The sequence below is a fragment of the Alligator mississippiensis genome, chromosome 1 (genome assembly GCF_030867095.1).
Source record: "Alligator mississippiensis isolate rAllMis1 chromosome 1, rAllMis1, whole genome shotgun sequence".
NCBI lineage: Eukaryota > Metazoa > Chordata > Crocodylia > Alligatoridae > Alligator > Alligator mississippiensis.
The window spans coordinates 143246929-143268471 of NC_081824.1; the positions used below are offsets into that span (position 1 = coordinate 143246929).

The 21543-nt window shown below is 39.3% G+C and overlaps 1 protein-coding gene across 3 annotated transcripts in view; it reads right to left on the reverse strand.

The window, feature by feature from the left end:
• The window catches only part of LOC106737578 (uncharacterized), a 91598-nt gene that overhangs the window by 36581 nt on the left and 33474 nt on the right, over positions 1 to 21543 (reverse strand). For 2 of the 3 annotated variants that reach the window (XM_059714824.1, XM_019479710.2), the window contains exons 6-8: positions 12507 to 12593; positions 9490 to 9628; positions 7225 to 7325 (exon numbers count right to left, since the gene is read on the reverse strand). In XM_059714824.1, the coding sequence (XP_059570807.1) occupies positions 7225 to 7325; positions 9490 to 9628; positions 12507 to 12593 (327 nt within the window). The remainder of the gene's footprint in view (positions 1 to 7224; positions 7326 to 9489; positions 9629 to 12506; positions 12594 to 21543) is intronic. The other variant, XM_059714826.1, reaches the window with a different exon arrangement.

The following is a 21543-nucleotide window of genomic DNA, read 5'->3' on the forward strand; positions in this document are numbered from 1 at the left end:
CATTACAAGTTATGGATTTAAGTGTCAAGCATAAAAAAAAAAAATCAGTACAGAAGTCCCCAAGTTCTTATACAAGTTATATACATACATACATACATACATGTGAGATACATGCACACATACCCATGCACATGCATGCATGCATTGCTGTGGCCCCATTTTCAGATTTCAAGAGGACAACGATTTTCAACTTGACCACGCATAATTGTATCCTAGACATCATTTGGGTCAAATGGCAGATTTTAGCAATTGAGTAGGAGGTAGCAGGGCTTTTGGCTAATAAGGAGAAGATAATTAATTTCCCTACCTACTTTGGGAAGGAGAAGACCGTCTAAGAGTCACACTAAGGTTATGAGACAAAGGCAACAGAAGCGTATGTCTGTTAAAGTTAACTCCAGTGAAATATGTTACAATTATGACATTTAAACTGTCATCTTTGCATTTCAGAGCTAATAGCCTTCTAAGAAGAATGGGATAGTTCACACTTACGACAACTACTAGGCCTGGCTGCAGATTCAGAAAGACCTCTTCATCGGTTAGGTTTGCAAGATTTCCTTCACTAATAATTAAGGCTACAAATAATTAAATGGAAGCTTAAGCTCTGGAAGAACATGTCTATGCAAGGGATATCTTTTAATGCAAACTGCATAGCTGTGGAACTGCAAAATATGCAGGGCCCTGCTTATACTGTATCAAGAACATTGCTGAACCTTATTATGTGACAACAGTGCCTTTTTTGAAACAGAATTCACCTTCAGCACCTACTGTGAAGGACAGTATTATCTACAATAGATGGACCTAGTTATCTATTTCAAGTGTTTTTGCTTAGTGACCAGGATTTTGAGGACACTTAACAGAATTACAGCTTTATTGTAAAATATTTTCAACATTGCTTTTTGCTCTGGTTTACCAAACTTACAAGAAGTATTAAAAAGGCATGCCTTTCTTAAAAGATAAATAACATGGGAGAACTACATATTCTGTGCCTGGCTCTCATCTTCTCTATGACCTGTTTCCAACACCTTGGCAGTACAAAAAGCCCCTTATCATAGTAGTATGATGGTCCTTACTATCAATAAGAGTCAGGCCTGGAAATAGTCCTGCCTTCCAGTCCATGACTAGGGGTAAAATGTTTTAAAGAATTGTGAACTGCATGCGTCTGAGACTCTTCATTTAAACTATAAATGAACATTGTCCTCAGCAAAATTGGAATTACAAGCAGGTAAATTATATTATACATTAAAGTGATGCAAAACAGTGTTTAGATTAGAAATATTCTTAAAGTTAAATATAGCCATTCAAAAATCTACAAAAATCTTCATTAATAGGGGTATAGTATATGGCTAAGGGGTGGGGCTACATGGGGTGGGAATATGATACCAAAAAAAATGGGGGATTGTATTCCCCATTTATTGGTATTGGGAATACCTGGGGTGGGAATGCAATATCAATAAACAGTTTAGGCCATGCCTCTACACAAATTTGTGCTAGTTCAACTAAATCAGTTAAAAATGCTTTGTAGCTAAACTAATGCCAGTCTGTAAGTGAACAAGGCCTTGAATTTTTTGAAACCCAATTCTATCTCACAAGACACTCTGAAAATCTTTTGGGTTCGTTTCTTTACTGCTTTTCATTCTATATAGTTATTTATCCCCATGCAAGAGTGAATGTGTAACACTATCATTGCAAACTGTTGGCATTTCACAACCACTTTGTACAGGTTTCAAAGAGGAAGCAAGTTGCCGTAAGATGTTAAAGCCTGAAAAATCAGGCCTTCTCTAAGGAAGATATTTTGCTTATGCTTGTTTGTAAATCCTTGCTCTCTCTTCCCTATGAAAAACAGGGCTCTTTAAGAATTTCACACTTATGCGTCCAAAACACAAACCATTTCATAGCTATATACAGATTTTTCTTTAAGTTATTTTTCCATGCATTTTAACTTTTCTGCACAGCATCTTCATGGCACTTAATGTTGTCTCTGTTGGTGCTCTGTCAGTATAATGTCCTGAAATCAGTTTTAATTCATTTTCAAATGGCACTTTCCCTTCTTCATGTTTAAAAGGCTCCTTCATTTTATTTCTCTCACATCTCTGTGAACAATCTCTTCTGCTTCAGTGAGGCTCATCGTAACAAGGATCGAGCCAAGATATATTTGCCTTAGACCTGGCAAACAGGGGCCCATGTGGCCTACCTTTAGACTGGGGCAGGATGAAAGGGCAAGGAGGCCTCCTCACGGTTTGCTGTCATCTCTACTAATCCTCCCTTCGTTTAGAAACAATTAGAGAAGTCACCTGAAAGTGTCTACAGAGAAAGTTCTCTTGATGAGTTATGAGAAGCCAATCTAACTCCAACAGCCAGTGCCAAAATTCTGCTCTTGCTTACATACATTGGGGAAACACTGTTTAGTGGAGTTACTCAAGATTTATAATTGAATAATACAGGGTTTGGCCTTGAGCCTTAAAAGAGGAGCACTAATTTGTGCATGGTCAGTGGCATAGAGTAAAGCCAGTTTTCCATGAGTGTAATATATTTAAAAGTTATCTTGTGTGTGTGTGTGTGTACACACACACACGATAACTTTTAAATATACTACACTCGTGTGTGTATGTATGTATGTATACACACACACATTGTACTTAATATATTTATTTTTACACAGTGTTTCATACAATAAAATTCACCTTTATGCAGAGGGGCAATGAAAAGTCTCTACGGGATATACACCTATGGGCTCTTTTGAGGTCTTAAGCATCATAATGGGCTAGCCCCCTTACCAAGGACTAATTTCACACACTCTGAATAAATTGGTGGAGACAAAAAATGAGCAAGTGCAGCTTATAGGAGTAACTGTGCAGCAAAGCAAGAGGGAAACGTGAACCTTGTCTAGAAACTACTTTGTGGACAGTGTACTAAACTGGATTTTGCCTGTATGACTCGACTACGCATTGCAATACAAGGGCAAGACTGCAAGACTGTCACCTGAAGTCAAAGTGGGAGTTCTGACCACAAACCAACTAATTGCACAGTGAACCCTCCCTACACAAACCCTCTTTTATACTGCACCTAAGCAATATTATTCTTTTTCTTTAAATACTGTTATATGCAGTTGACGACTCAAGAAGGTATGAGAAGCCCTTGACTGCAGTGCTGCTAGGACTCTGCTGTTATTACGTTCATACGATGGTGGCAACGTGTCCCAGCAGTGACATGCCCAAACAAACATCACTCATCAGCTCCCATTCACATGTTCCAAACCTGTGGCAGTGAGACTACCCCAGAGATGCACTCCCCACTGCCCCATGTTCATTCTCAAGATCTTTGTCTCTGGCATCATTGAGGATGATCACTGAAGACAACCCCTGCACAGCTTTACATGTGCATTTCTGGGTTTGGCATGTGTGAGCAGGACCCAGTGGGTGCTTGGGAGTGCCTGTGTTTGGACATAATTCCAGCAAGCCATGGACATATGCTACATATACCAGCTAAATCAGTCTTTCATTGCAGCCACAGCTAATCCTGCAGCTACAATGACATGATAACATTTCAGAGGAATTAGTACATGATGGAAATAACAGCTGACTATGGCTCAATCCAGCCAAAGAAAAAATGCAAGTAGGAAGAAAAGTTATGCAGAGAGGAGCTGGAGGGGATGCTACCCTCACTCGCTACCAAGGCTACCCACTTTCCAATCACTGAAGGCAGCCTTGCAGTCCTGAGCAACGTGAAATGGCCAAAGTCTGTTGCTTGGGCAGCGCAGATTTGGATCAGTTATAGCACAGGTGGTGTTTGGGCTAGCTTTGGTAGTGGTCAAGTCTCAGCTCTAACAATGACCCCTTCTGTGGCTCAACCATTTAATTCTTTCAGGCCTTCACTTTTCCATCCATAGAACTGCTTACTTACATCACAATATATACTGTTAGGTTTCATTTGTGTTTGTATAGTCATCTAATGATAAACAGTACCATATAAACAGGTTTTTTGCACAAATGGAGCTATCAATTAAAATATAAAAAGAAATAGGAATAACCTTTATTTTGGTCTTATAGCATTCTCAGACCAAGAATATATCATTATGGTTGCCCTTGATGATACTTCACTATCCAGATTATATTTTAGTCAAGATTAATTTAAATAGCCAGACATCAAGCAGAGTCCAAATGCAATTGTACACCTAACTCACACACATACTGTCACTCATTGCATGTATAAATCAGGTATTCATGTGCACAGATGACCAACTGTGCACACTGGTATGCTATTCAAGTAAAGCCACATGCTTTACTTTACAAAGCTAAACCTGCCTGAAAATCTAGACCTGCATTACAACATTTCATTTAGCAAGAAAAGGTGAAAACTGACAATATTTTTTTACTTTTTGTAGTAAGAGAGTGTGTGTATTTTTCCTCATGGCGTAAACAATTTTAGTAAGTCCAGCATGTGAAATGTCTGCCAGACAGACTTTATTAAATTAAAAGATAAACGGGGAGATGGAACTACTGAGTCCATAATCATAAGACTGCTTTTGACTTCTCTCCAGAGCATGCAGTACCCAGGAAAAGAATGCAAACTGCAAATTAAACCTTCAGTTAGCTTCAGCAACCTGACAGACTGGCCCAAGAAATACTGCTATGTCTAGCAAATCGGAAGAGTGATGTGTTCATTGCACTGAGGTGTGAAGAACCCAGCCCATCTCCCAGGGCACAGCTGGTGAACTGTACACAAGAGAGGGGAAACAAGCAGGGTGGAGTGGGGGAAGGATTGGGGAAGGGACCCAAGGTAAATTAGGCAACATCTTGTGCCTCCTACTTCTTCTACCTAGACAGTTTTGGTTGCCACATCACCTGGAAGGGATTTTCTACTTGAGCAATGTTCTGTGGAGTGTTAGATAATGTCACTGGAATTAGGAGTGTGAATTAGGTTCTCAAAGGCTTCAAGTATCATCCATTACTTTGCCTTACACACAGTCTTATTCCAACACAAGATACTGAGAAAGTTCTTATTTGTACTGAAGCTGTCATGGATATGACTAGCATTAAATAAGCAGCCACATATACCATAAGTGAAAGGCAACACTCTTTGGAAAGAAGATTATAACCTGCACACCCATGAGACACAAAGTATATTTGTCAAGAAAGGGAGATTTTTGATGGTGAAAATTCAGCAAGCCTGGTCTCTCAGTCTTTTTAGTCAGCTTCTCTCTGCAGAAAATAAAAATGCTTTTTTGTAAATTTGCATTCCCTAAATCTCTCTCCTTTTCTATTCGTATGCCTTCAGATCCTCTCAAGTGCTTCCCCTTCCACTAGGGCTCTGTATGAAAGGCACAAGATCTGGGATACAAAGAGGAAGGTGCACAGCCACTCCCAGCAGCAGCAGACTCCTCAATCTCACACAATGCTTTTTTTAGCAAGAAAACACTGTGTGAACTTTAATTAATACCGTTGGCTAATTACTTCTTACCTGAAGAGGTAAATGACTTCATACATACAAACAGTGAAACAATGGTAGCCTTACTCTCAAACTTTCAAGAGAGTAAGCGGACAGTCCCAGGCCAGCCTCCTGCTGGCAGGGAAGAAAGGGCAATATCCATTTGTTCTTGTTTCATTTCCAAGAGTCACTCGGGGTACATACAGATGTTTGAGGAGGTTAGAGGGAGTTCAGACTGCGTCAAAAGTGGCCACCCTATCTAATTTACTTAGCCCAGGTGTGGACCTTACACTTCGATTCCTAGTTAGGTCCATCTAAGTGTGATCTAAATCCTGTACAGAAGTTCAAGACAGTTAGATCGGTCTAAAATGGGCCAACCTGATCTAAGTTAAGTGTACTTCTGAGGTAGTCTATCTTAGATTGGGTCTGGTGAGACTGACTAACTGAACTTCTGTGCAGTTCCCAGAACAGATCTGGGACTGGGAAAGCGCAGCCACTGGCCCCAGCCCTTGGGGCTCCACTTTTGCTACCTCCCTCACAACAGGCACTAGGTTATTTTTAGTCCTCCAGCCCCTCCGCCACATGTACAATCCCTGCCCCCATGGACTGGCTGGTCAGGCTCCCTGAGCCCACCAAACTTCCTATCCCTCAAGCCACTTCTGTTGCCAGTTTTACCAGCATTCACTGGTGCTGGGACCCAAGGAAGTAAGTCAGAGGGGGGGAAGCAGTGGGCAAAATGGGGGGAAGGTTAGTCGCTGGAGGGGGTTGTTTGTGTGGGGGGGCAGGGCAGGGGGCTAAAAATAGCCCCCTGGTCCCAAGGGGTGGGGGAAAGACCCCTTCCATCTCCCAAACAGCCCCTCTCCCACGGACTATGCTAGTCCCCTGATCCCATCAAACCCTTCCGAACCCCGCCAACTTCCTCTGTGGACCCTGCTTGCCCCCCAGCCCCTCAATCCCCCCTGCAGACCCACTAGCCCCCCCCGATCTCCCCACAGATCTCACTTGCCCCCCTGATTCCCTTGCAGACCCCGCTTGCCTCCCTCCCAATCCATCTGATCCCTCCCCAAGAGCCTGCTTGCCCCTGATCTTCCCAAGCCCCACCACTAGCCCCCACATCCTGACTTACCTTAGATTGGGTAGCCATTTTTAGCTCAAACCAACCTCCCCCCAACCTCCCCAAATGTCTGTATGAGCCCTCAGATGCTCTGCTCATAGCTACAAGTATAAGAAACTGGACAAACAGAGGTCCCACTTCCTAAATACAATCTGGCCCCTTTATGCTACTTGGTTCCTTGCTGGGCGTGGGATTCTCAGTTGGCAAAGCCAATGCTGACAACAAGAATTCCTTCCCCAACCCAGAATAGGGGCCACGTTGGGGAAAAGGGGGTTGTGGAGGGGCAGAGGTGCAAGCTCTTATGCCTTGATCTATACTTAACATTTTTGGAAGTATACAGCAACTTTTGGTTAAGAATTTCTCTTTTTCTCAAACACACAACATACCCACCTTACCAACATAGCTATGCCAGCAAAACTGTCCCCACAGAAGTACTGTCTTGCACTTTTCATTGCAAATGAGCCCTATGGAGCCTTTGGTTGGGGAACCCCCTAACTGGGTCTGTTGCACGTGCAGACAGGCTTTAACAATTGAGAAGCCTACTCAGAGGTGGTTCTCTCCACCAAAGGATGCTTGGGCTCAGGAGATAATCCATCCTAGGTCAAGCAGGAAGCATGTTGAAGCTGCACTGTTCGGAAGAGGGACTTTTAGGGACTTTCTTTGTTGAATATGAAAGAATGACTTACTTTTTTCAGCTGTCCGTAGCATTTGTTCAGAAGAGCTTTGGTTAATTCTGTTGCACTGCTTCTCCCATGAGCATGTGAAGGTGAAGACTTAAGAGCAATCACTGTAAAATAAAAAAATAAAAAAATAATGGCCATATTTTCCTGTGTTATAAATAATGTTGTAACTAGCAACTAAAATGTGATTCTTTTTGTTCTGGCCCATTATTATAAATGTTCCTTCTTGCTCCCTAGTCTTGATAGTTCAACTCACTCTCTACATGGACTTTGAGAACCTTCAACACCAACTCCAGTTTGAAAGCAGAGCTAGGTTAAGCATAAGTTTTGTAAAATCTTACTAGACTGAAAGGCTCAGTCATTTCCTTCCATTGAAAAACCCACAGAAGGGAACAAAAAATGATTTTTTGGTGCATGGACAATTCAAGTAAATGGTGATTTTCAGTGGGAGGTCAGAGAAAGTAACAGTAAGTAGCAGCTGCATGGAAAGGGCAGGGGGCTGACCTTGGATTCCTCCAGATCTCAAGGTTCTGTGGAGAATCCTGACCCCACTTCATGCACTTCATGCCCTGCTGCATGTTGTCCTAGGAACTTAAAATGACAGCAAAACCAAAATAAGTGGCTGTGATATTACCGATCCGCTGGTCTACAGCTGAGGAGCACTTCCCGTTCCATTCCACTGAAAGAAATTGGACCATGAATTCTAACACCACCGCAAGATCACAGGAGAGTTATAGTGAGCTGTCCACTTAAAAGTGAAAAGGTTTCAGAGAGGCATGCCACTTGGAACATTACCACAAAAGTGATACAAAGTCAGCTGAAACTAGTATTTCTTCCCAGTCTCTGGCTTAATAACTTGTAAAACCATTACAGTATTTCTTGCTTTCTTCCTCAAGCCCTGTAGCCTCCCCTGCATGATTCTCTGCCCATGTTTACTTAGTTAAAAGCCAAAGCATTCGATATATATATAATTCTCTCTCATTATTACACATGCAAAGAATAAACAGAATTTTATTTGATAGAAAGCTTTGGTTCCGATTTTCAAAAGGTCACGTGCAGAACTGAACACAAAAATATGAATTGGCATAGTCGGCAACTAGTTGCAAAAGCTGTTTTGGTAATCATGAATGCAATTTTTTTTTTATATAGATATAGACACCCCCCCACCTATGTATGAAATGACCATGAACATGCAAAAAAACTTTAAAAAAAACCCCAAACCCTGAACAGAAAGAAACTAAAAAAATATGAAGTTTGAGTTGCATTTATTCTACTGTAGTCCATTAATTGTGCACTTTGGCTGCTAAAGCATTGGCCAGGAAGAAACTATTGGTTCTAAAGCATGAATTGTATTGCTGAATTTTCCTATTGCAGTTCTGCTCCCTTTGAAATTGAGTTTACAGTTAAAAAAGGAAAATGTATTTCTACTAAGCTCAAGTCAGCATTCACTGATCTCAACAGGCTTCTTTCCAGTGACAACAATGGACTGTAAATCAAACTCATGATTATGATGCTACAAGTCCTCAGGCTACCTGAAAATGTTTGTGATTGTGATAATGGTGGTTCAAATAGTTTGCATATTTTTTAAAGAATGAACCCAGAATAGTCCTTTAATACTATTACTAATATTATAATTTTCATATTATAATATTATTATAGTGTTACTCAGAGGTCCCAATAAAAGCAATTCCTCATTATAATACCAGTATACCAGGTTATGGGCTAGATCTTCAGTTGGTATAGACTAAGACTGACTGAATTGTATGAATTTATCCTGATTTCACATTAGCTGGATGGCTTGTTCCTCTGACTCAAGTTTTACAGTTTGAGGCTTGGACCCTACAAAAATATTGCTGTGGTCACAACACTAATCTCCTTTAGATCCCTGGGACTAGTCATGGCAAGTAAAGTTATATGCAAACATGTTTGCAGGATCATGGCCTGAATTAAGAGACAATGAATCAAATACATGTAAAACAAATGGAGGGAGCAAGGGAGGAAGGACAAGAGTAACTGAGAGAGGAACACGTGATTCTATACACAGGCTATGAGCACAAATTGCATGTTTTGATGGATTATTTTAAGAGGATACAAATGACTAAACTATATTAAATCAATTATCATAGTCTGTTGAGTGCATCCTCTTGTTTTTATGTTTTATTATGGACATTAAAATTTGCAAATTAAGTTAAATTAACTAAAGGGAAAGAGAGAGAGAGAGAGAACTATTAAAAACATTCTGACACAAAAAAAATGTGTAAGGAACTCAACTTTTTGATTTTACAGCCTGAAGTTTCTCTTTAAGCTGTGTATTGTGACTGCCTTCTAGGATCAGTGTCCAAAAGTCTTCATAATCTTGCTGGTTCTTTAAGATTCCTTGTCTAATCAGGTCATTCTGCAATCCTACAATCTTTAAAAAGAGAGAGAGAGGAAAAAAGGAAGAGAGGAAGTTAAATGAATAAAAAGTATATTATTTCAAGTTCCTATTAGCTTTATATTACTTACTATTCTTATTATGTAATTAACAAATGCAGACTGAATCCTGCCATAGCTGACACAATGCATGTGAGCAGAGAAACTTTCTAATATGCCCACTGTTTCACAGTTTCATAGTTGGTAGGGTTGGAAGGGACCTGAGCAGATCATCAAGTCTGACCCCCTGCCATGGCAGGAAAAAGTACTGGGGTCAAACAACCCCAGCAAGGTGTTCATCTAACCTCCTCTTAAAGACCCCCAGGGTAGGAGCCAGCACCACTTCGCTTGGAAGTTGGCTCCAGATCCTAGCCGCCCTGACAGTGAAGTAGCACCTCCTGATGTCTAGTCTGAATCTACCCTCTGCCAGCTTGTGACCGTTATTTCTAGTCACTCCTGGTAGTGCTTGGGGGAACAGGGACTCCCCCAATGCCTGCTGGTCCCCCCTGACTAGTTTGTAAACAGCCACTAGATCCCCCCTCAGCCTTCTCTTGTGGAGGCTGAACAGGTTCAGGTCCCTTAGCCTCTCCTTGTAGGGCCTGCTCTGCTGGCCCCTGATCATGCGGGTGGCCCTCCTCTGGACCCTCTCGATGCTGTCCACATCCCTCCTGAAGTGTAGCGCCCAGAACTGGACGCAGTACTCCAACTGCGGCCTGACCAGTGTCACAGAGGGGGAGGGTCACCTCCTTGGACCTGCTTGAGATGCATCTGTGGATACATGACAAGGTGTGGTTGGCCTTCCTGACCGCGTCCCCACACTGCCAGCCCATGTTCATTTTGGCATCAAGAAGGATGCCACTGTACTGGAGAAGTTGTATGTGCCTGAAGATTTGTTCAGTGGCCCATATATAAGGTACTCTGGGACATAACATATTGTACTTCTGATACAGACTGAAGCCTGTTCACTTTCCAATGTCTTCTGAGCACAACATCTAGCACCATACTGATAGAATGAATGCTTTACATATGCCTCTTTTCTTGCAGAGCACTCCTCCCTGGGGTTGTGATGAATGCTCCACCACATTAGACAGTGTACCTTCCATCTGATTAGAACGTGCTACGGGGATACTCTGTCTGGCGACCTGTGCAGAGGAAGACGCTCTCTATACGCCCCCTCACCACCGGTGCCACGAGCAACATAGAGCACAAAGTAGGAAGTTCTGGAGCTTTGAATCTAAATATTATTCCTTTAGCACTGGACAACATTTCCTTTAAACCTGTACAATTTCAGTGCCCTATAAAGGTGATGTATGATGGCAAAAGGAGACATCATTAGTATGATATCAAGAGGAGACCTCACCTGTGAACTGTAGGAATACTTCCCCTCCAATTTTAAGAAGCAAGAAGGGCATGCATGTATGGAATGGAGCTAAAAGACGCATGCTGGGCAATTCTGGCATTTAGATTTACTTCTCTCTCAGAGAAGTAAAGAAAAGCTTCTCAGGAGTTCTGCAGTCACAGCAGGCTTTCAACACTAATTCAGCTCTTACTGAACCAGTTTGAGTAATCGTTATCTATTTAATAATAAAGGCAGCATAACCATTTGAGAAGCATGTGAAGGGAAGTTATGGCTTTGGATTCCCACCCCCCCCACCAACCAAGCAGAAAACACAGGACTAAAATTTGTGTGCATCTAAAAAGAAAAGACCAACAAAAACTGCATGCTGGGGGGAATAAACCCACTTCTTCCTTCAGTCTTAACAGATAGTATTCCTTGCGTTTACACATGCAGTTCCATTATATCCTCCTCAGCCAATTAGACCAAGTTAAAAGAGCTACTGTCCATTCTAGTAGGCCATGGTAAAGTGCTGACCACAAACAAACCAAGGACCACAAAGATAAAATGTATTACATTATCTGAAACCTCTCTCCACCACAATAAATCTATTCTACATCAGCACTGGCTGATTTACATCCCCAAATCCTAAGAAACATAAAATGTTCTTACTGCATAGATAGTTCTACACTTATTCTATTACCAAGAAATTGATCCAATCCCCCGTGACTGTGCTTGCTTCCACATATAAAAATCTCTCTCTCTAGCTATATATAGACACACCAAAGTGAAAATCTGCATTTGAGAAAGAACAGTCAGATATGCAGATTAAGCTCAGCTCCTAAAGACAGACATAGATAAGATGCAATTCTCAGGGGTCTGAGAGTTGCTGTTTAGGATCTATTTGTAATTCAAAAACAAAAAATCCCTGTAAAAGAAGCAGATAACTCACAAGCACAGAATTGGGATATTTTTACTAGTTCTATTCTTTCCATATTAGCAGTAACTGAAACTGGTTTCCCTCCAACAGCTGCTCTGTGGCTTTTTCAAAATGGGTAACTTCAGTCCTTTCCCTAATAGACAAACATTTATGTAACAATATGGAGTGGCTAACTGGCATGCTTTTTTGGCAGTCTCAGCAGGGAGGCCAAGAACTGAATAGGAAAAGGGTTTGAAATACTGATCCATAGAAGAGAGAAAATTGCCTGAAGGCAGACTGGTAGGCAGGATGGGAAAGCTCAAAATGCTGCAGTGTACGGTATACTTGCTCTACAAGTAAATTGGAGGAGTTTAATGCAAAAGTTGTTAATTCATTAAGATCAACCAAAGCTGAGAGAAGGAGAAGGCAATTTTAGGTGAATGCAGAGATTTAGATAGACAAAATAAAAACAACATCATGAGTTCATTTAATGTATGTTCAAGCAGAGCTCGATGGCAGACACAATAGCTCCAGATTGCTAAAAATAAGACACATTCATTATAACATTTTACAAATAATTCAGGACCCCTAGTACAAGGAAATGTAATTCTTGCAGCATACCAGATAATTACTGGACTGCGGAATAGACTCAAGGTACTTAGCATCATGAGATAATCTGCAGCAGGGCACTTGATGTCGAGGCGTACACTTAAAAGCAAGATGAAGTTTTGGTCAGTATTTTTTTCCAGTAGCTGGGAAACAAAGCACAAAACAAATGACAAGTAAACATTCAGCCACAGGAAGCCATTAACAACAGTGGGCACCAATTAGGACTCAGCAGGTATTCCTAACACCGCCTGGTGCTCTAGTCCTGCCTCAAATGCTTTGACATAACACTCTCAAACTTAGGCTTAGGAAACAACAGGCTGTTTCATTTACTCAGCAATTTGTAGCCACATATTCCTGCTGATAGGCCCATAAACCTGTTTGTAGTCTTCTTCTGTTTCCCTTCAAGTTTGTGTCATTAGAAACTGCAATTACTGTCTGACCAAAGGAGGACACTTTTCAAGAAAGAAAATAAAATTAAGATAATGTGAGCCTTCTCTCTCTTTCTTGTCTCTTATTTCCAAATTCTCTTCTGGCAATGAATATAAAACACAATGGGTGACTTCAGGAAAATCTGCTCACAAAGAAAATACGTGCTATTTCCAGCTTTTCTCAACATAGGCATTTCAGTTTTTTTTAAATGAAAAAACAAAACAAAAACAAACAGAATTTTCAAACACACTGCGTTGTCAAGGAAGGTGAGGAAACCGTATCCTTCTTAAAATTTAGCCATGAACTTAAATGGTGATCATTTGCATAACAAACACATTTCCCCCAACTGAGAAAAAAGTAAGAGAGCGAAATAGCTGTCATTTTAAAACGTTTGCATTAGTTAAAAGATATTTTCCAATTATACAGCAAGGAATTTAAAAGGATTGTGCAAGCATTTTAAAAACCATTCATGAATTATACTTCACCCAGCATCCTCCTGATAGAGGCAAATACCACTTGCAAAGAATACAGGATGTAATAGATTTTTATTCTTGGGCCTCAAGTCTCCAGAATAAGGCAGGCTGAGAATTCCCAAAGCCATTGGGTCAACTTAAGTCAAGAGGAACAAAACCCCCTGGAGTTACACCATTGAAACATCAGTGAAAGATCAGAATCCAGCTCATGAAACTAGGCTCCTCCTTCGGCACATCATGAGAAATCCTGACCCTGAGAAGTGGGTGGAAAGAGTCAGTGATTCCACTATTTTACATAGATGTCAGGGAAAGTGCTTCAGCCATCGTTCTGCCAGATGTAAGTTGATCAAACCATTGTTACCAGTGAAAATCTAAGAATTCTTCAGATCTTCGTTAATCAACCTGTGATGTTTCTGATTAGCTACTTACTACAGGGAGCTCCTAACAGCCTGTTTTTAAAATACCCAACAACAACAACAAAAACTCTGTAAGTCTGATCTATTACAGATGGTTCAGTACAGTCCCTCTAACTGTTGGTTGTAGTAGACTCAGAAGCTGAATTTCCCAGTGAAAACTAACCATTGGTCTCAAAGGGGTCAAGCCTACAGCAGGGCTTCTAGTAGAACTTCAAAATGTCTTGGGTCTTGTGGTGAACACCCTGGTATGGATATATGGATGCATAGTAGATACATGCTGTTAGGGCTTCCCAGCACTTGGCAGCCAAGATCCCTGAAGGATCATCATCCTAGCACCTCAGAATCCTGAAGTGTCTCATTAGTTCGGCTAATCTGATGGAACGTGGCTAGTAGATATCAAAGGGATATGAGATGCCATCAGCATGCAGAGAAGTAGCCCATTCGTAATATGTTAGTGAAATCTTGACTCCACACTACTCCCTGTGTCACAGGAACACAAAAAATCAGCACTGCAACAGGAAGAACTTGGGGCTCTGGTTGTCAGAGTTTCACTGGTGTAATATGGAGGCTTCAGCTAGTTTGCCAACTTTTATGTCTAGACAAAGAGCTGGGAAAGTATTTGGAAGTACAAAATCTCATAGCGAACTGAAGTGCTGTTTCAACACAAAAAGACATACAAACAACTAGAACTCTTGGTTCCAAAATGATACCTTTTGGATGAACCAAGCGTTCTAGTTTTTTGTATGTATTTTTGTCTCAGACCAACATGGCTACCAAGTACACCCCGTTTCAACACAAAGACCTTTACTGAAGAGACCTTGCCGTGTCAAGACTCCTGCCATACAGGAAGAGAGAAACTGTACTTGGAGTTTAAGATACCAAACCTCTCCAGGCATTGAAACTGAAGTTGCCTGAAAACACAGAGAAGATAGGGAAATCAAGGAGAGAAAGAGAGACACCAAGGAACTTGCTCATAGTCACAACAGAATCTATTGGTGGTAGGACCCAGTTCTGTCCTGAAGACGGATCATCTTTCTTTGACTTGGATCTTGAATGGTCTAGGCTAGAGTACAACATTATATGAGAGCAACTTCCTTAGAACTACTTATTTCTCTTGAGACCACTACTTCATTTCACCTAGCATTTTGCCATCATTGTATTGCCTCTGAGATTCTTTTTTTTTATTCTCAGTGCTGACAGCTTTTTGGCTTCATTGATTATATTGTTTAATTACAAAATACCAGTATTTGTGTCCCTAGTAAAATTAATTTCTTATTGCTCTGAACGTAAAAGGAAAGAAATATTGAATTTAATAAAGTAACTTAAGTTATTTTTTCCTTTCCATGCTAGTACAGGAAACACAAAATAATCCTACGTGAAACATAACACTGAACAGCAAAAATATTCAAACCAATAGGAAACCAAAAGTCTTCTCTCTCTCTTTAAATGTGGAAACAATTTTATACCTCTACTATTACCTATTCATGTAGCCTTTAAATTAATACTCAGGTTGGATCCAATCCAGGTATTTACACTCAGTAAAAACTCCCATGGATGTCATTGGTGAATTGAGTCATTGGTGAATTGGCTACAACTTACACCCCTGTATTGGTGAATTGAAGGACTTCAGGTCTGTGCCCCTAAAAATGCACACTCTGTATTATACTCATCTTTTACATTCAGCACCCTGAAAAAAGCAAACACAGTCCTCAATCCCCTGGAACCCACATATGTGTCATCAATTTGCTGAATATTTTACAAGAACCTTAAAAGACCCAGGATCCAGAACCAGCCTGGAAACAAAGTGGGATTTTTCCTAGCATCTTTTACTAGCTTCTGATTCAGGACTTCTACTTTTGATTTTAACTATTTATAAAAGGCACAAAGCACCAGGTTTGTCTCAGATGTGGGTCTAAGAGATGTACATTGAATGAAACAAGAAAAAGGAAACTTGAAACCCTCGATTCAGTCACATTGCTGTGCTCAGTTAAAGCAGCCATGTCTCAATGAGTTAAAAAGATTAAGGTTAGAAATCTGTATTGCTACAGCCTGGTCTATCTGTACATATGTCACTATCTTACTTTAACCTCACTTTTAACCCATCATGACAATACAGTTACTGATCCCAAAATGGTTAAGGAAATGAACAAAACACTTTATTGCTTTGACAGCTCAGTGCAGCCTAGCCCTGCCTTATCATAGAGCTTTATGCTGCCCTCCAGTAATGCAGCAGACCTAGGCTGTAAGAGAGAGAAGGTGGCATGTACGCTCACATGTGCAGTTCTGCAGCAGGATCCCCAGTGATCCTAGCCCAGGGGAGCCAGCAGGGCTGGAGATCAGCACCTAGCTTTTCCTGTGAACAACAGAGGCAGACAGTGGCCAGCACAGCTCCTTAAAAGTTATGGCAGTTGGGGTACACATCTGCTCACAGATTATCCCCAGGCCTCCCTGCAAAGGCTGTGGGACCTGTGTGAACCTGAGGGCAAGCCCCTTGCCTCCATACTCTCTTGAATTGTCTTCCCCAGCAAGGGAAGCATAAGCAGGAAACTCCCAGAAGCTCTCTGTCCTCCTCTTCTATATTTTTCTAAAGGATTGTAAAATATGGCTTACAATACGAGGAATAATTTTATGGCTTAAAATAAAAACAACTGATATTGTTAATGGGACATTGAAGCAGCTAATGGAACTCTATGAACCAGTCGCAGAATGTAAGATTGAATACGGTTTCACTCTTGATGGAAGCACTTTTCAATACCATGGATGCAACAGATCATGTTCTTAATGTTGCCTGATCTACATAGCAGGTACTTCAAAAGCATTGGAAGTAGCAAGGGCTGGGTGCCCACATCTGCAGCTCATTCTATGGAACCACTGCCATCAGTGGTGTCATTAAGTACTTCTGAAGTCCTGAATCTGCAAAGCATTGACAAAATAATCTAACAACGATGTGCCAAAAAGTACTCATGAAGTCTTTAATCCTTTAATCCATGGGTGCATTGCTTAACTCTGCATAATAAAAATGCTTCCAAAATTTCTGGTGAAAAATACCATTAATTTATAAGTGAAGATATTCTACCCATTTAACAAACTGTCTTAACTCTTGAAAGGCACTAACTGAACTGTGATCATTTTCATGATAAAAAACTCAAAACATTTAATTCTATTTAAAAACTGAGAAAAATATGCATTTTGATTCTAAAATTCTATATTCTCGAGAATAGCAAATATTATTTCTGTTATCTAAACTGTAACATCCTTCCTCTGCTCCATTTCCCTAAAATCCACTCTAGCCTAAACCTTGTATAAACTAAAGTTTAACTTCACAAACTTTTTTAATGAAGCATTATAATCTACACAATAGAGTTTGCAATAGAAGGTTTGAGATGATTTACACTGTAATGTCTATTCAGAGGTATTTGTTATAACTCTTAGTTCATCTATATGCAGAAGCACTATATTATTTTCCATGACTTGCTTTACTTGTTATTCTTTACTTGTTTTCATGTTAACCCAGTTAGCCTAAAAACATGTACATTTTTGCAATATAAAGATCTAGGCAGTTTAGGAAATAATCATTCAACTATTAAATTTAAAAGAATAGAAAAATTATCAGAGCCTCATTTTAGATATTGAGGCCTTAATGATACAGTCCTTGAAATTCACTTTAAAATCTTTCTTTGTCCAGGACTAGGTATGGGGATCTATATTTTTCAGTCTACATATGGAGAAATGCACATACTGAACTCTCATTAACATTCAGTGGGATACAGTAATATGACGCCTTAAACACTGACGTGCAAATAAATCCCATAATAGTAAGTATTAGCATAGTTTTACAAATCTGAATGACAACTTAGTAATTGGATGCAGTGGCTTTCCACAGGATTTTAGGCGCATTGGCACAAGGGTGTGGGATTAGCTTGCACTGAGGCTGCCCACATTGCTTTTGTTTGTGGACAAACAGAAGACACCAGGTTGCACAACTATGCATCTGACACTTTTCTCTGGCAATTAAACTCACTAAAACTCAGACAGTTTAAGAAAAAAAAAAAAAAAAAATCAATCAATCAGCCAGCCAACTAACAAACATTTATAAAACTGATAGGAAAAAAAAAACAACTTTAAAAAACACACAAGAAATTTACTTAAATTCTCTGGATGCTTATTTCTTATTGCATGAATACAACTGTAGTCTCTAACACTAAATGAAATTTTCATGAGCTATGAGATTTTAGTATTATTTCCTATAATTCTTTGGCTCCTTAATGGGACAGAGATGCATGTAGATTTTGCTGGTCACTATGCAAGAATGACACTTACAAAAATCCATCCAATTCCCTCCCCATCTGTGCCTTTCTAACCTGCCTACCATATACAACACACACGCCATCTGGGAGACAACCTCCAGTATAGCCAGGGTAAGACTTGCTATCCTGGTTCACACTGGCCCACAGGTTCATCATCTAGATGACCTTAGGGGGCAGGACTTATTAAAAGTATAATTTTCAAGTGAGGTTTAGAATGAGGGGGTTTGGGGAATTCATTCTTTCATGGCTACCCAACACCAGATTCAAACAACAACAAAGATCTAGAAATGACTGATTAGGCCTAAAGTCAGACAGGAATCTAAAGAAAGGAGAGGGAAATAAATTTAACATTGGTACAGGACACTGGAGAATCTGAACAGCATTCTTATCAGTTCTTAATGATAATGTTTCAGATATACTTTTTCATTTTTGATATTTCTATTATATTTTAATTGATTGGCCTGGATGCTTTAGGAAATGCAGTTTAAAACTGCTGAGAGCTTCAAACATAGCCAGATCTGACTAAGAAATAATCAAGGCAGATTCATCTATCACCAGTTATATAAACAAAGATAGAATGAATAAAAGAATACCCTCAGAGACAAACTTCACAGGAAAAAATGCCAGGTTCATTACAGATGAGTGCAGTGTAAATAGAGACAGAAAACAAGATAAACTGACAGAAAACTATTCACAATGTTTTAAAACGTAATGTGAATTTAACAAGAGTTATTAACCTGCTTGAAAAGCGACTCTTTTCTGCTTTGCAAAGTTTCATACTATTTCCTTGATAATCTGGTCTGAAAGACAGCTGTATTACACTAAATAGGGTTGGAGTGGATTGCAGATGTGATATTCCAGGGCATTCGCAAGATGCAAGGTTTGTTAAGCAATATCTTATATTGGAATAACTATATAGTTGAGAAAACCAGCTGATCTGGCAGCTCTCCCATGCATATAGTTTGTCCAATAAAAGATATTATTAAACAAACCTTGCTCCTTGTACTTCTGGCAGACAGTCCTTTTGTATGACTTCACAACAATTACAAACCTTGCCTACACGCAGACTTGCATTTTTTTTTACTTAAGCATATATTTAAAATTGATTTAGCTACACTGGTGAAAATCTCTTTGTAGATGCTCTCATTTTAGTATGAGAGAGCTAATAATCAATTTAACCTAAATCTATTGGTTACTAAGAGCCTAAATAGAAATAAGCCCTCTTTAAATTTAAATGAGTATCTACGGGGGAATTTTCCCTGTATTAACTAAACATTTTAAAACCAATTTACATTAAACTAGCATAATTTTCTTAAGAAGATAAACCATTAGACTCTCAGAAACAAAATTTACTATAATGGCTGAGACCATGAAATAAAGCTATTACAACAGTATTTTTCTAAGAAAAAATCGTTTTCAAAATCTATTTTTCTGTGGTAAAGTAAACTAATATCCATTACTAAACAAATCGCTATGTATTTGAGGCAGGAAAAAAACCCCTAAAACATTTTACATTTTTTAGATAAATGTCTACTTTAAAAAAGTCAAATTTAGGATTTATAAATATAATATTTAAAGAATGTCTTCTCTGTTGGGAACTATGTAGCTACAAACATAATTCAATGCAATAGTCCCTTGTTAAATATGGAAAAAAGCATTTCCTTTAGAAGAGGAAATTCTCTTAAGGAAGTTGTTTTAAGATAAATAAAAGTTCAGGATGAAGCCAGCAAAAGGTGTGAAGGATTTCTCTTTGATTTCCCAACTTGTGTATTTGGGCTGAGACACAGACTACATTTTATGCACATATTAATAGGATGCTAATAAGTCTACAACTCTTCTTTAACATGGACCTGTAGAGAGAACCAGATATGTGGCACCAGATATATTAGCCTTCTTAAACAGTTTTTTTCTCCCCTTTCTTGCAGAGAGAACCAGATTGTGAATTTTTAATTTCAAGTTAAGTTGAGGATGACTTGCAGTCAGCCTATTAAATTAGACTGTTAACTCTGTCACTCTCCATTCAAGCGGTCTTTAAAGCTCAAGAGAGTAGCCAGGTCTGTTTAGAATAAAAAACTACTCATGTTAACTGGGTCAAGAAAACAACTCTTTCAGCAAAATATTGCATCACTAAACATCCACAGCACGCTGTTATCTGAAGTCTCTTAGAGGACTGAAAAAACTCATCTTAAATTTGCTTATTTTTTGGTTGTTTCTTGTTTGAATGGATCTTCATTCCTGAATAATTTTATCCTGACTGGTTACTTCTCAGCTAATGGTAATATCTTTTTTTCCCCCCAATGACATTACAATAGTTTTTACAAAACTATTTGTGAGTCATAAAAAGATTTTAACACCACACAGAAGATTAGATACTTAGAAGAGATAGTATTAAAAAAAACCCAAGATCCTAATTTCCTGAAATTTCCCTAGCAAATAAGAAAGGAACACAATGCACTAGAAAAATATATACCCAGTTCTACAGGAACTGAATTCAAGAACTAAGTTTAGTGGCACACTATTGATTTAAAAATCATATTGTGAACATTTTACCTCTTTCTAAGCACAGTGTGCTATTATTGACAGTTTGTAGTTATTTTTTATTTATTTTTCAACTGTTTTGTTTTCCCATTTCTTGTAGGACCAATGAAAAAAAAATCAATTGAGCCACATTCAGTTTGGTTGATAAGTCTGTTTTATACTCAAATCAGGAGACACTACAAAGGAAGGTGTATTTGACTCATTTGAAGTTTGAAAGAAAAATCATGAAAATATATATAACAACATGAGGTTGTTAATATAAAAACTAAATCCTGGATCAAACTTCCTGGGGTATGAAGCAAGCTGTTAAAAGTTTCAAAAACATCTTAGGTCCTTTTCAAAATTTACTCAGAACCAGATGAGCTGATTTCTAATGCGTTTTGGCTAAATAGTGTAGATGTGGCCAAATGGTGTCAAAGCAGTATGTAAATCCCTTCTTCTTGGCTAGTAGGTATCTAAGCTGTAAGTCTTGCTTCTCTATGAAACTTATTTTCTATAGAATAAAGGTATTTGTAGCAATGTTTGTCCCCATCCAAATTAGCTAGCAAAGCCTGGGGAGAATCCAGCATCAGGAGTATAGTTTTTATAAGCCAACCTTAATTCAAATTTTAGCTCCATCTATGAAGGGTTTTAAAACAAAAATTATTGTTTTTCTTGTGGCCATGCTTAGAAGCCTAAGCATTGACCAGGACCCCAAGTTGCACAATATTTTCCAAAGTTCTCCAGAAATCATCAGCATTTTTCAGGCCATCGAAACATGAATGGAGAGGAGAAGCTAGGGGGTCTGCACCATGGCAGCTGCACACAGAGAGCAGGATAAGCATTTGTAAGTGTGAAAAACAAGCAGCGGTACACTGCGGGGCTGTACACACATTTGTGGAGATTA